This window comes from Carcharhinus amblyrhynchos, chromosome 15 (genome assembly GCF_965287045.1).
Source record: "Carcharhinus amblyrhynchos chromosome 15, sCarAmb.v2.hapA, whole genome shotgun sequence".
Classification (NCBI taxonomy): Eukaryota; Metazoa; Chordata; class Chondrichthyes; order Carcharhiniformes; family Carcharhinidae; genus Carcharhinus; species Carcharhinus amblyrhynchos.
In genome coordinates, this window is record NC_137338.1 from 31,891,343 (window position 1) to 31,905,292 (window position 13,950).

The 13,950-nt window shown below is 42.0% G+C and overlaps 1 protein-coding gene across 1 annotated transcript in view; it reads right to left on the reverse strand.

Moving 5' to 3' along the window:
• LOC145353527 (sperm-associated antigen 17-like) overlaps positions 1-7,772 on the reverse strand; it is a 194,436-nt gene extending 186,664 nt beyond the window's left edge. Inside the window, exons 1-5 of the mRNA XM_080204336.1 lie at positions 7,646-7,772; positions 6,320-6,460; positions 4,778-4,837; positions 2,394-2,534; positions 348-525 (exon numbers count right to left, since the gene is read on the reverse strand). Coding sequence (XP_080060462.1) covers positions 348-525; positions 2,394-2,534; positions 4,778-4,837; positions 6,320-6,460; positions 7,646-7,744 — 619 coding nt within the window. The 5' untranslated portion in view covers positions 7,745-7,772. The remainder of the gene's footprint in view (positions 1-347; positions 526-2,393; positions 2,535-4,777; positions 4,838-6,319; positions 6,461-7,645) is intronic.
• Between the last annotated feature and the right edge of the window lie 6,178 nt (positions 7,773-13,950).

Sequence of the window (13,950 nt, forward strand, 5' to 3'; positions counted from 1 at the left end):
GAACGGGGGGGGAGCTACTCTAAATCCTGCCAGAATGAAGTACTCTTGACAGGACGGAGATTCAATTGGGCCTGGCAAGTTCCCAATAATCCCATGTAAAATATATTTAAACTGCATTAAAAAAGATTCTTCCCACCAGTTTCTGGATCCAACTGTTCTCTGGCTCTGGGAGATACACACACGTCCCCAGCACATGCGTAAATCCCAAAAAAGGTCAACAACGCGCATCTCCCAGCCTGACCCACCAATAAAGTTGCGGGTCACGATGGAAGAATCTTCCCCATTGTTTCCCATCTAAGATAGGTTTCCACTCTTCAGAATGCATAACATTGTGAATGGGGACTTACTTATGCTTCTGTCTATAACTTCCACTTCACCTCGCTTCAATAGCTTGGTAGTTCTCTTGCTAACTGGTGGTTCTGGTGATTTCCTTTCTGGTTTGCCTTTCCCTTTGCCTGCAGACTTTTTGTCTGGTTTTTTCTTGTTGGCACTTGCTGGCACTGATGCTTCTTCTTCCACTGCGACCTATAGCAAGTAACACAACATATCACTAAAGATCCTAGTCAGCACTTTATTACAAATGCCTGAAATCACATGATATTTCTCTTGGAATCATATTTTTAAATTGACAACTGCAAGTTACAAACTTACAATAAATTCTGAAGAGTATGTGGTATATAAATTCTCACTTGTTCTCCAATTGAGGCCGGGCGAGATCCAAGAAGCACAGCTATCAGCATTGCAGTCTAAGAGGGTCAGCCTGAAGGAGGGTATGTGCCCTTTCTCATGGCACTAGCTGCTATAAACCAGGTAAGTTTAGAAGTCCAGTGAAATTAACAGGCCAGGGACAAAGAAAATGCCTGAGTGAAGTGGATCGGATTTGGGGATTGGGGGAGCAGGCAGAGGTTGGGTGGGCAAGGGGACAGACTGGACATCAGGGTTGGGGGGGTGGTTTGGACATCAGGGGTTAAAATGTGGGACAGACAACTGGGGATGGGTTCGGAACAAAATATCCGGACTGGGAATGGGAGGGGGTGGGGGGGGAGGGGGCACATGCTGGGATGAATGTGGCTTTAGATATCGGGGGCGTTTGGGTTGTGCCTGCAGGATGGTGGGTCCAGTCAGGAGACGGAGGTTGGTTAGCACCACCAAATTGGAAGACTGGGTTGGGCCTGCTGGGTGAGGAGGTGGGTAGGGTTGGGGAGGTTCTGATCAGGTCAGGGGGTAGGGTGGGAAGCCCTGTACAGCTCGTGGGAATACTATGTGGAGCATTTAGTCAGGGTGTGAGGGGATTCCCCTGGGTGGGTGAGGTTAGGGGTGGTTTGGTTTGAGTAACTATTGATGTAACCCTGATGGAACCATCGACAGTGTGTGATTTAAAGCACATTTTCAAATGGTTTACAGCACAAGCTATTGCCTCAAGGAAGTTTGCACTTCTGGGCAATTACGTAGCAAATGCTTACCTGTGAAATTCCAAGAGGAGTTTCCCAGTGCACTTTGGGGTACCCCTCTAATCTGAGGCTGGGAGCTTGGAAGTTATGGTCCAATAATTAGCTTTGATGCAAAGGAGCCAGTGCTAACTTTAAGGCGCCCAGGATAACAAAGAAGTCGAATAAGTATACATCAGGAAAGGCTGTAAGGCAACACTGAAAGGCTGTAAACACAGTAAGAACTCTCACAACACCACTCCAACGCCGGCATCTCTACATCATGACTAACACTGGAAGGCTGCCAGTGAACTTCTGCACAATGACCTGATCATGATGTGGAGATGCCGGCGGCGGACTGGGGTAAACACAGTAAGAAGTCTCACAACACCAGGTTAAAGTCCAACAGGTTTATTTGTAGCAAATGCCACTAGCTTTCAGAACTGGCTGTTCCTTCGCCAGGTGGGTGGGAGTTCTGATCACAAACAGGGCATATAAAGACATCGGATAGCTTCCTGATATCTGATCCAGGCATCTGATCCACAGGGAGCAGATCAATCAGAAAGTCATGGATGACATAATTCAGGTTTTCCCTACATGCTGTGGAATTTTGATTGACAGGTCTCTTTCCATCCTCTTACTGACAATTTTAATTTGATGACCCATTACTACAACTTCCAAACTAAAGGATATACACCTATCCTATTTGCTATTAAATGCTTCTGTAATTAAAACAAATTATTAAATCTCCTGTTCTAAAGACTTCTATGCCAGCCACTTAACTAAACTTCAGCAGGTCTCACAGCTTCTGTGGAGACTGAATAGTCTGGATGACCCTCTGATGAAGACTTGAAATGTTAGCTCAATTCTCACTCCACAGATGCTGTCAGGTCTGCTGATATTTTCAAGCATTTTTTGTTTTTGTTTCAGATTCCAGCATCCGCAGTAATTTGTTTTTAACTCAACTAAACTTACTTTGTTTTCATTTCCTTTTTTTTGAAGGTCTTTCTGTTTGAGGCACAGAATCTGGAACTTGACTATTTCAGTGAGCTGCAACAATGAAAGTTCTTCCCCTTTAGCCAGCGTTTCCCATGCGACTTCTGTGACCTAGAATATCCAAAAAGACAGAGAGCCAAGACTGTAGTGCACAAAATTTATAACTTACAACTGCTACAACTCCTTTACAGTTTAGAAATAAGAGTAAGCATATACCAGTACCCACAGAGAAGAACTGGTGTTATGCAGCTGAAATTAACCAAGCTATTAGGAGAAACTAGACTTCACATAGCATTTCTTAATTAAAGTGCAGACGATACTCAAGTTCACTCACCAAATGCTAAAGTTCTAGATGACAGGTTTAAGGAAAGGTGAAAATATCTGAACTAGCTGAAAGTAACAAAGGCATGGACCACTGTTTCAGTAGTGGATTTTAACACAGTGAAATATCCCAAGATCTTTCACAGGGACATAATCAATCAAAAGTTGACACCATCCAAACAAGGCAATATTAGAGCAGATGAACAAAAGTTTAGATGAAAAGATAGGCATACAGGAGAGTTTCTGAGGAAAGAGATATGGAGAAGCAGAAATATTTACATTTCACTTAGACTCCAGAGAAACAGCCCATTTGGCCCAACTAGTTTATGTCACTGTTTATAATCCACATGAGCCTTCTCTTATCTCCTCTTCATCCAGCTACATATATATACATTCTTCCATTCCTTTCTTCCTAACATGTTTATCTAACTTCCCTTTATATATAGCTAAGCCATTTGCTTCAACTACTCCTTGGAAGGAATTTCAGAGTTTAGAGCCTTGACAGCAGAAGGTAGAGCCACCACCTGTCCCGTGCATGGGTGGGTAAGAAAAGTGCAGGATGGACAAAAGGCCCGAGTTGGAGGAACAGAGTTCTTCGGGGGTTGTAGGACTGGAGAAGGTTGCCCAAAAATAGGGGTGGAGCAATAGTTTCAACATAAGGATAAGAATTTTAAATTGAAGACATTGGAGGAGTGGGAGCCTATGCCAATCAACAATCAGTGGATTAACAGGTAAAAAGGGCTTGGTGCATGTTAGGACACAAGCAGCACAGTTTTAGATTAACTCAACTGTTTGGGGGATGGAAGCATTGGAATATTTGAGTTTGGAAGTTAATAGAAGCATGAGTGAGAAGCTCAAAACAGATGGCTAAGGTAGAGGTGGAGATAAACAATGTTCAGGATATGTGGTTGCAAGTTCAGTTGAGGATGAAATAAGTTGTTGAGGTTGCAAGCCTGAGGTAATAATCAGGGAGGAGGAAAGAATTATTGGTAAAGAAATAAAGTTTCTCAGGGCGACATGATGGCACAGTGATTAGCACTGCTGCCTCACAATACCAGGGAGGGTTGGATCATTGTCTGTGCAGAATCTGGATCACAGCTTGGGTCACTATCTGTGCAGAATCTGTATATTCTCGCCATGTCGGTATGGGTTTCCTCCGGGTTCTCCAGTTTCCTCCCACCTCCAAAAGACATGCTGGTTAGGAGCACTGGCCATGCTAAATTCTCAGTGTACCCAACAGGTGCCAGAGTGTGGCGACTAGGGGATTTTCACAGTAATTTCATTGCAGTGTGAATATAAGCCTACTTGTGACAATAATAAATAAACTATAAAAAATTTTACCTTTAAACTTTAAGTTTGTGCTTGAGGCCAAAGACAATGGCTTTGGCATTTATTGCTAAAGGAACAGAATATAAAAGTAGCGAAATGTTGCTGCTGCTATCCAAAGCATTAATGAGACCACACTTAGAATATTGTGTACAGTTTTGTTCCCTCAGGGGGATGCAGTTGCCTTAGAGGTGGTTCAATGGAGGTACAATAGATTGACTCCAGAGATGAGGGGTTTGACTTATGAAGAGAGTTTGGGTAGTTTAGACCTGGAGCTTAGACGAATGAGAGGAGATCTAGTTGAGGTGTACAAGATGATAAGGTGGAGAGGATGCTTCCTTTTGCAGGGCAATTATGAACAAGAGACCATTGGGAGTGGCAGATTTAAAATTGAGCTGAGGAGAAATTACTTCTCTCAAAGGGTCAAGAGTCTGTGAAATTCACTACCCCAAAGCTTGGTGGATGGCGGGGCATTTAGTAAATTTACGGAAGGGGTGGACAGATTTTTAATTGAAGGTTTGATAAGCGATGATGAACAGGCAGGTAAGTGGAGTTGAGGCCGAGATGAGATTAGCCATGATCGTTTTAAATGGCGGAGGAGGCTCAAGGGACTGAACTGTCTACTCCTGCTCCTTGTTCTTATGAGTCTTTTGATTTCTACTCAACTTGTTTCAAAATACTTAAAACTGAAAATTTAGAATGATCACCTCATAAAACATGGGGAGTTCACTTGGTCTCTTGCCCTTCGGGTTTCCAAACTCAACAATCTGAAAACACAGAATGGTAATTTAGTTTTTTTAAACCAGAAAATTCTTGCTGTGCCTTAGTTATTTACATGTATTTCCTCTTTATAAGCTAATACCAGAGTCAAATTGCATGGGCCTCTTCCAGTGGGTGTACAGGTGTGGATGACCCTGTAAAATTCTCCAGATGGCCTTCCAGCCACCATCCAACAAAATCCAGTCTCAGATTTCTACACTCAGGCAAAGACTATTGTATTTGCTGTTTTCTTCATTTTTTATATATAAGACACACAACTTGTTTTATAGTGCAACCCAGACGAATAAAGTACCTTTACTCTGCACGATCCAAAACCACGCTTCCACTGTTGGCTGTTTCATTATTCATTCTCAATGTTTTCTGTGTCTGTCTGCCAAACAGCTCCAAATTGCCAAGAGCTTCATGGTGACTGGGAACTGTGATGGGACAGGTCTAACTCCTTTTAAGATGTCTACTTATTGTCAGCCCAGACTGGATCAGGATACAAATCAAAGGCGAAATGCCAAATTTTGAAGCCATTAAAACCCACAACCTCACCTGATTTATATTCTTGCTGTTTGCCAGGAGACATCCCATTTTGCATTGGAGTAATGTTGCTCGTATTTGTTCCTGATGCTTCTTCTCTCCAAAGAACAACCCTATGCGGTACGGTGGCACAATGCTTAACACTGCTGCTTTATGGTGCCAGAAACCTGAGTTCGATTCCTGGCTTGGGTCACTGTCTGTGTGGAATCTGCACATTCTCCTCCAGGTTCTCTGGTTTCGTCCCACAGTCTGAAAACTGTGCTGTTTAGTCACGCTAAATTCTCCCCCAGTGTACCCAAGCAGGTGCTCGAGTGTGGCGACTAGAGGATTTTCACAGTAACTTCATTGCAGGTAAATGTAAGCCTACTTGTGACAGTAATAAGTAAATTTAAACTATGCCACCAAAACTATCATTTGTTGTCAAAACTTACTAAAGAGGCCCCGGAAAGCAGATAAATTCAAATGTTACTTGGATTCAGATTTACAGATTTGCTAATCATAGAATCCCCACAGTGCAGAATGAGGCCATTCAACCCATCAGGTCTGTACCGGCTCTCTGTCAGAGCATCCCAATTACTGTATTACCATACCCAATTACAGTCCAATTACCGTAACCCCACATATTTACCACAGTAATCTCCCTCTTGTGACAGGATGAGACAATTTAGCATGGCCAATCCACCTAACTTGGTGTGTGGGAGGAACCTGGAACATCCAGATGAAATGTACATAGGCATGGGGAGAACATACAAACTCCACACAGTCACCCAACGTGAGGATTGAACATGGGTCCTGGTGCTGTGAGGTAGCAGTGCTAACCACTGCACCTCCATGCCACCCAATGTTTCTGGGCGACTGAGCTTTCTCCTTCTATTATTTATTGTTACCTTTTTATGCAATTAATGACTGAATAAATAACACAAAACATAACAACGTGGACGTACCTGCTTCATTGTTCCTTCCCAAGAAATTTCACTGAAGAGCTTGCGCAGCGGTACATTGATAGCTGTAGCCAGAGCAGCCAAGAACAACTCATTCTCTATCTTCTCACCAACTGTAAAATAGATAGCTGGCCTCCATTGCTCCTGCAACACCAGGTAAAACAGTGGCAGAATAAAGTTGAAATTTGTCATTATTTACATCCCCACATGATTTTCTTATCCTTTTCCATTTATGCTGCTTTAAGCAGACAGAATCTTTCACTCCATTGGGACTGTATTTCCAATTCACAGCAGTTCAACCTTACTCCCAACTCCTCTCTCCCAGAAATAGTTCAGGATCTCTTGCCCTCATTTTCCACTATATCAGTTTGTGTTTAATATATCATCTAGGATCATCTCTGCAACTTACTGTGTGATGCCACCACCAAACACATATTCCCCGACCCTTCTCAGCTTTTTCAGTGGACCGTTCTTTCCATGAGATTCTTGGCCATTCTTCAGTCAACCCTCACACCCATTTTCCATTCCGTAGAAGAGTCAATGGACTCAAAACATTTCCTGCATTTCACTCTTCACAGATAATGCCATTCCTGTGGAGGTCATCCAGCATTTTCTGTTTTTATACTATCCCATCATTGGCACCTTCCAGTGCGAGCACAGGAAATGCAACACCTGCCCTTCCCATCATCCAGGGCCCCATACACCCTTCTGGGTTGCATAACAATTTATTTGTATCAGCACAACTTGTTTGTTGTTCACAGTGCAGCCTCCATTTGGTAGCCAAATGGAGAGTAGGTGATCAGTTTGCAAGAGTGACCCTGAGTTTTCAGTCACTTGCCACTTTCTCATCCTACACTCTTCATCCCGCTCTGACCTTTCTAAGTCTTGGCCTTGCTGTACTAAGCAATCATGACACAGGCTTGAGGGTCTCTGGATTACTAGGCAGTGACATTACCAATACATCATCATCTCCCCCTAAGGGTGATCACCTTTCTGTTTGCCCAGTTTATATTCTTTATAATCTAGAGTTCAAGGCAGGTACATCAAAAGATTTTGGTCATTAGAAAAACATGGGTATTGGCAGTCCTATTTAGATACCCCCAGTACAATAGGGTTCATAATTTTGAAACTACCTTGGCCGGAATTTTCTGACCTCACTCGCAGCTGGGATTTTCTAGTCCCGCTGCAGTGAGCAGAGATTTCACTGAGTGTCAATTCCCCATTTTCACTGGTAGTGGTGGCGGGGCTTGCGAGATCGAAGAATTTTGGCCATTATGTGGTGCTATGCTCCATCAATGACTGACATTAAAGTTTGAATGTTAAACTCACCTCTTCAATCGGAGCTTCCAGCAGCGCTGGCTCCCAGGCTCTGGGGATAACCTGTGGTTCCTTAGGTGGCTTAGGTTCTTTTGCTTTCTTCGGAGCCATCTTTCACTTTTCCAGGTCGTTCTGATCAGTTACTTTTTTGTCCATCAGCAATTCGTACAACATAAATTTAGAAAGTGATTTTAAAAGAAGCCTATCATGATATGAAACAGCACAAATGGCAAACACTATCGTTTTAAATACTCTGGAAGCATTCTCTTATGCACATGCAGAGGCTCTGATGTTTTTCCATGAAAACTGCTTTCTGAAAGTTGAAGAAGCGCCTTTTCTCAAGTTCATGTGTGACTCAAGATTTGATGGACCCAGTGATGAAGAGGAAAGCCAGTAGAATAGCCCATTTAAATGATGTATTCTTAAAATTATTTCTACTGAAAAACATCATAATAAATGCTTGCTTGGGAGGCATTTATTTCAGTCTATCTGAAGCGCTGAAGAATCAAGAATACTTCACTTGTTCTTAGAATGAAGCAGGTGATTTTTCCTGATTGAACAATCAGAATATAATGTTCTATTCATTTACTTTTGACCACTGAACAATTTCCCCAGAGGTAGAGAGGTAAAATGTCTTTGAGGTAAATGATCATACATGAAGTCATTGCATGGAAGAGCAGATCCAATGGGCTGAATGGCCTAGTCCTGTTCCTAGGTTCCTACCTATTTGAATGCTATGAATAAAATTTTCAGTGTATTTTGTAGTGGACTGGAGGTTTGAGAAGTGCCTACCTGCAGTAGCCGATTCTTAACCAATTACGTACTCAGAACAACATCAGGAACATAAATAAGCCAAACAGTCTCTTGACCTGCTCAAACATTTAATTAGATCATGGCTGAACTGTATTGCATCCACATATGTCCATCTTTGCTCCACATCCCTTGATATTCATACCTAACAAAAATCCAAACTATCTCAGTCTTGAAAAATCTAATTGTCCCAACACCCACAATCTTTTGGAAGAAGAATGTTTGAAATTTCTTCTACTGTCTGTGAAAGGTGCTGATTCCTGAATGGCCTATCTCTATTTATAAGATTATGTTCTCTTATTCTTGGTTCCCAGATGAAACAATTTATGTGACTCTATCCTATAATTTCCTTTTAACATTTTAAACAGACCACAATAGCTCAATCTACTTTACCTGAGGAAATACAAGGTTAGTTCATGCAACTGTTTTCTTAATTTAAACCCGTGATCACCAATTTCATTCTGGTGAATAAATCTTACAGAAAATATTCAAAAAGGTACCAAAAGCAGGAAAACAATATTAATTTAAGCAATATTGAAATTGGACTTTCAATATGAATCCATTAATCTGTGGAGTTTAGCTATACTCTATTTTTCAGACAAACAAAATGCGTGTCACGTAGGCTAAACTTTTTTAAAATCGCTGTTTGGTTCATTCTCCCAGCCTGCTGCAATAGTTACAATTAATAGTTTGGTACTGTTAATTTAAAATTTAGTATTTTTTGACAATAAATAGAAATTTCCTATCCATATCAATTGAGTTTGTTGCCATAATCTGAGTAATTGTTTATGCAAATTAAGGGGTATCTTTAATTGAATTGGTTAGACAAACAATATCTTTTATTACTGACAGCTCTGTAATTGTATAAATTTGTGCCAGGAAAATACAAATCCCATTCTATGACTTATAGCAAAGATCATGGGCCTGATTTTACCATGAAGAAGCGCCTGTTTTCGGACACGAAAACTTGGTTAAGTTGGGCATCAGGTGAGTAGTGTGATCTGCGCCCACCTCCGCACTGGTTCCCTCTTTATCAAGGCCTGAAAATGGCTGCAATCGGGAGCATGCCCAAAACGGGCATGACGGCCATTTAAATGCATTTGCTTGAGATCAGTGGGGGCCAAGGGGGAGGCATTATCCAGCCTGAGAGTGATGTGGCAGGAGAGTTGCATTCTATCAATTTTTTTCCGTGCACGTGCAATTGGAGGTGCTGATTTGAGCTGCAGGAGTTTGGGAACATTAAACCCCGCCCACGAGCTTCTGCAGTGCGATTCGGAATTGCTGATATTTTTTCAAGCAGGGTGCATATGGGGGCACCTGGGAACAAATCTAAAAGTCGGATCTGGAACACTCCCAGTTTCAAGATTGCCCAGCACTTAATCCACTTATTTGATTCTATGAGTACTTCTGTTTATGAAGTGGAGATGCTGGACCTGGACTGGGGTACAAAGAACAAAGAACAAAGAACAACCCAGCACGGGAAACAGGCCCTTCGGCCCAACAAGCCCGCGCCGCCGCATCACCCTACACCTATTCTACCCTGCGTGTCTACGAATAGAACCCCTGACTTAGCCAGATTCAGGGGAGAATAGTGTCAATTTGGTAAAACCAATCAGCCTAAGAGCACATCTTTGGAGTGTGGGAGGAAACCGGAGCGCCCGGAGGAAACCCACGCATCCACAGGGAGAATGCACAAACTCCCACAGACACAGGCCCAAATCCATGTATCTGCACAGCTAGCAGTGCTAGTCACCGAGCTGTTGCGGCGCCCTTCTACCGGTCCAGGATCAAGCACACACACTGACACGAAGTACTAGGCCACTCCTGGAACCTCCAAGAGTAGCCCACGCACGACCCACCGTGTGCATGCCCCTCGTTTGACAATGAGGTGGACCTCCACCTGCGGAATAAAAGACAAAAACGTTAATCACAAGCCTGCCTTTCCGGTGTCTCCCGAGGTTCTAACCCTTATTTAATAACCCCTACCATAACCCTCCATCCTCGTTTCACTCATGTGCCTATCTAACTGAACCTTAAACGAGTCCAACGTTCCCGCCTCCACCACCCTACTCGGTAGCGCGTTCCATACCCCTACAACTCTCTGCGTAAAGAACCTTCCTCTCATATCCAAATTATATCTCTCCCCCCTCACCCTTAAATCATGTCCTCTTGTATTTGTAACCAATCTAGGGAGCAATCTCTCACTATTGACTCTGTCTATTCCCTTCAGTATCTTATATACCTCTATCATGTCCCCCCTCAATCTCCGTCTTTCCAAGGAGAACAGTCCCAGTTTCTCCAACCTTTCCTCGTAACCCAGCCCCTCCATGCCAGGCAACATCCTGGTAAACCTCCTCTGCACCCTTTCCAGAGCCTCCACGTCCTTCCGGTAGTAAGGTGACCAGAACTGGACGCAGTACTCCAAAAGCACAGTAAGAAGTCTCACAACAACAGGTTTAAATCCAACAGGTTTATTTGGTAGCACAAGCTTTCAGAGCGTTGCTCCTTTTTTAGGTGAGAAGGCAAACACTCTGAAAACTTGTGCTACCAAATAAACCTGTTAGGCTTTAGTCCGGTGTTGTGAGACTTCTTATTGTATTTCTGTTTAACCAGTGAACACGGGCAGGGATGATTCTCAGATAAAGGAGCTGCTGAATCCAACGAGAATCCAATGCGAGAGAAGAGAATAATCAGTGGGCTTAGGACTTCATTTCTCATTTTAATTCATTCCTTAAAATTTGGCTCACTAACCCACTCAATGAACTGACTGAACAAAAGTATTCTGTAAAGCAAGCAGGAGCGAATGAAACCACGTAAGCCAAATTTTACTACCTTATAAAAAAAGACAACGCTGAATATTCTTCATAAAACAAACCATCCTGCCAACTGTGCTTCTCATTCCTGAATTGTGCCTTTGGATAGCCTGAGTAGAATTAATGTACTCTGCCACTAGATGGTGCTGTAAACTGACCAATTATCCCACTACATTCTCCATAAAGCCGCAGTTTGCAAGTACACTTTTGAGACAAATCACTCATAAAAGTGTCAGTTTCAAAAAAATCTTCAGGTTTTGCTAACGGGTCCAAGATAAAAGTGGAAATACCATCTCCAAAAACTTAATATCTGTATATGGAAATTATTTTATACATTTTATTTATTCATCCTTGGCACATGGTCATCACTGGCAAGGCCTGCATCTACAGTCCATCCAATTGCCCTGTGAAAATGGTGATGAATCTTCTATAAATTCTGCAGTCAGCACGGTGGTGGGGTGGACAGTTTTATAATTAGTAAGGGTGTGAATAGCGATAATGAACAGGCAGATGAATGGAACTGAGGCCGAGGTGAGATCAGCCATGATCGTATTAAATGGCAGAGCAGGCTTGAAGGGCTAAATTGCCTAATCCTGCTCCTAGTTCTAATGTAAAGGCATGTGAAAATCTGTTCCACCTCTGGAAAACATTAGTCTGGGCCAGTGGATCATTCTTTTAGATTTTGTATATTTATGAAAATTAAATATGGTAATCATTTGATTTGTTTCTATATTCATTACTGATAGAATTATTTTCCACAATGATCAGAAACCCAGCCACTGACGTAGGCAAGTCAGTGTGTATCAGTGCCAGTCCACAGCTTGGACAAACGAGGAGGTTTAACAGCAGGAAAGGCATCCAGTATTAAAATCTCCATCAAACCCAAATTATGGTTGATATGAATGGAAATAACACCCGTGATAGGGCTAACCCTATAGGCAACGCACAGGATTCCTGCCCAAACTGTGAGAGGAACAGGTAAGGTTACCATGCAATTGGCAAGGATAGCTAATGTAAAAAAAATGGAAGGTGAAAAAAAATGACCAAACTCCAAAAAGAAATCTACAAATTGGTAGTCTGTAAAAGCAGTGAAGTAACTAACCTGATGGTGAGAAAAGGAAGACAAATTATGGATCTTCCGGAATCAAAGTGGAAGGGCAGTAAAGTACAGAAATTGGTATTGAATATAAACTTGACACCAGGATGGGAAAAGAAACAATGTTGGATTAGTACCAAACACAGAAATGAAGGACTAGGTGTGGCAGTGGATAGAATTAGTAACAATAAGATCAAAGTAAAGCTAGAAATCCAGAGTGAAATGTGGAACGTAATTAGTTGTTATGCATCACAAGGCACATGTGAACAAGAGGAGAAAGAAGAATTCTGTAAACAGATGGACAACCCAATTCAAACAACACCAACTAGTGACAGAATAGTGGTGACCTAGATGGAGATGTAAGCTGAGAAAGAACATGATGTGGGATTAGCCATATTGGATTTATTTTTGGAGAAGCAAATGAAGAAAGAGCCACCATCCTGGTGTTGGTGTTACACCAATGGATAATACTACACATGTGGTACCAAAAACACAGAAGTCACCTTATAACCTACAACAGTGATAAGGAAACACAACTTGACTCCACCAAGGTTAAAAAAGAACATGCAAAGGAAGCAAAAAAGCCGCAAAGTCTTCCTAAGTGAGACCCTGACCACCCAAAATGGAATGCCGATGGCAGAGTTGATTGCAAGAAAAACAAAATGACAGCAGAAAAGAGGTAGATAGATCATCAGGTGGTAGAAGTGAGGAGGAATTAAGAGAGCAGATGGAGGGAGAGCAAAGAGAAATAGAAGAAATTACAACAGATAGGTTGGAAAACTGGAGGAACTGGTAGCAGTCTTGATTGGGAAAACTGGTGAAGAGCTGTGTGAAAGATCTTCAGGGAGGAGCAAGGCTGGCAACGAATCAGATGGTGGAATGAAAACACAGTAACGGAAACAGTTGGAGCTCAAAAAAGTTAAAGAACAGTACGTAAATACAAAAAGGAATACAAAGGAAGTGTTTGCCGGAGAAAGATCTCTGACTGTGAAATAAATATATGAAAAGATCCCAATGAGGAAAAAAATATATCTTCAGAATAGCAGCTGTTACAGATAGTTAACAAAGGTTGTGGGCAATAAACATACAATAAAAGATGCAGGTGCAGTAACCGTGAAGAAGGAGGAAATCAATAAGAGCTGAGGTCAATTCTTTAACTGATATATGAATAGAGAAAACCTGAGAACAAAAACTGAAGAAGGAGCAACGATTAGCATCAATTTGGAAGAACAACACTAACAACAAACAGTGGGACTGGATGGGATGAGGGCAGAAGTATAGAACTGCCAAAGTGAACATGGAGACCAGGTTCTCAACACACTACTCAATTATGTTATGATAAGAGAGAAAATTCCAAGGGCATAGAGGTAAAAGCATTTTGGCACAAATATTCAAAGGGAAGGAAAAAATTCAAAATTCCAAAACCTACCAAGGAATTAAACTGCTATCACATACCTTCAAGATACTAGATGAATCAAAGGCCAGAGACTGAGAAAAGTAGTGGAAATCCATTAAGTTCAGATTCATGTCCGGAAGAAGAACCCAGACCAATGCCCTATGGATGTGGGAGGAAACCAGAGCACACAGAAGAAACCCAA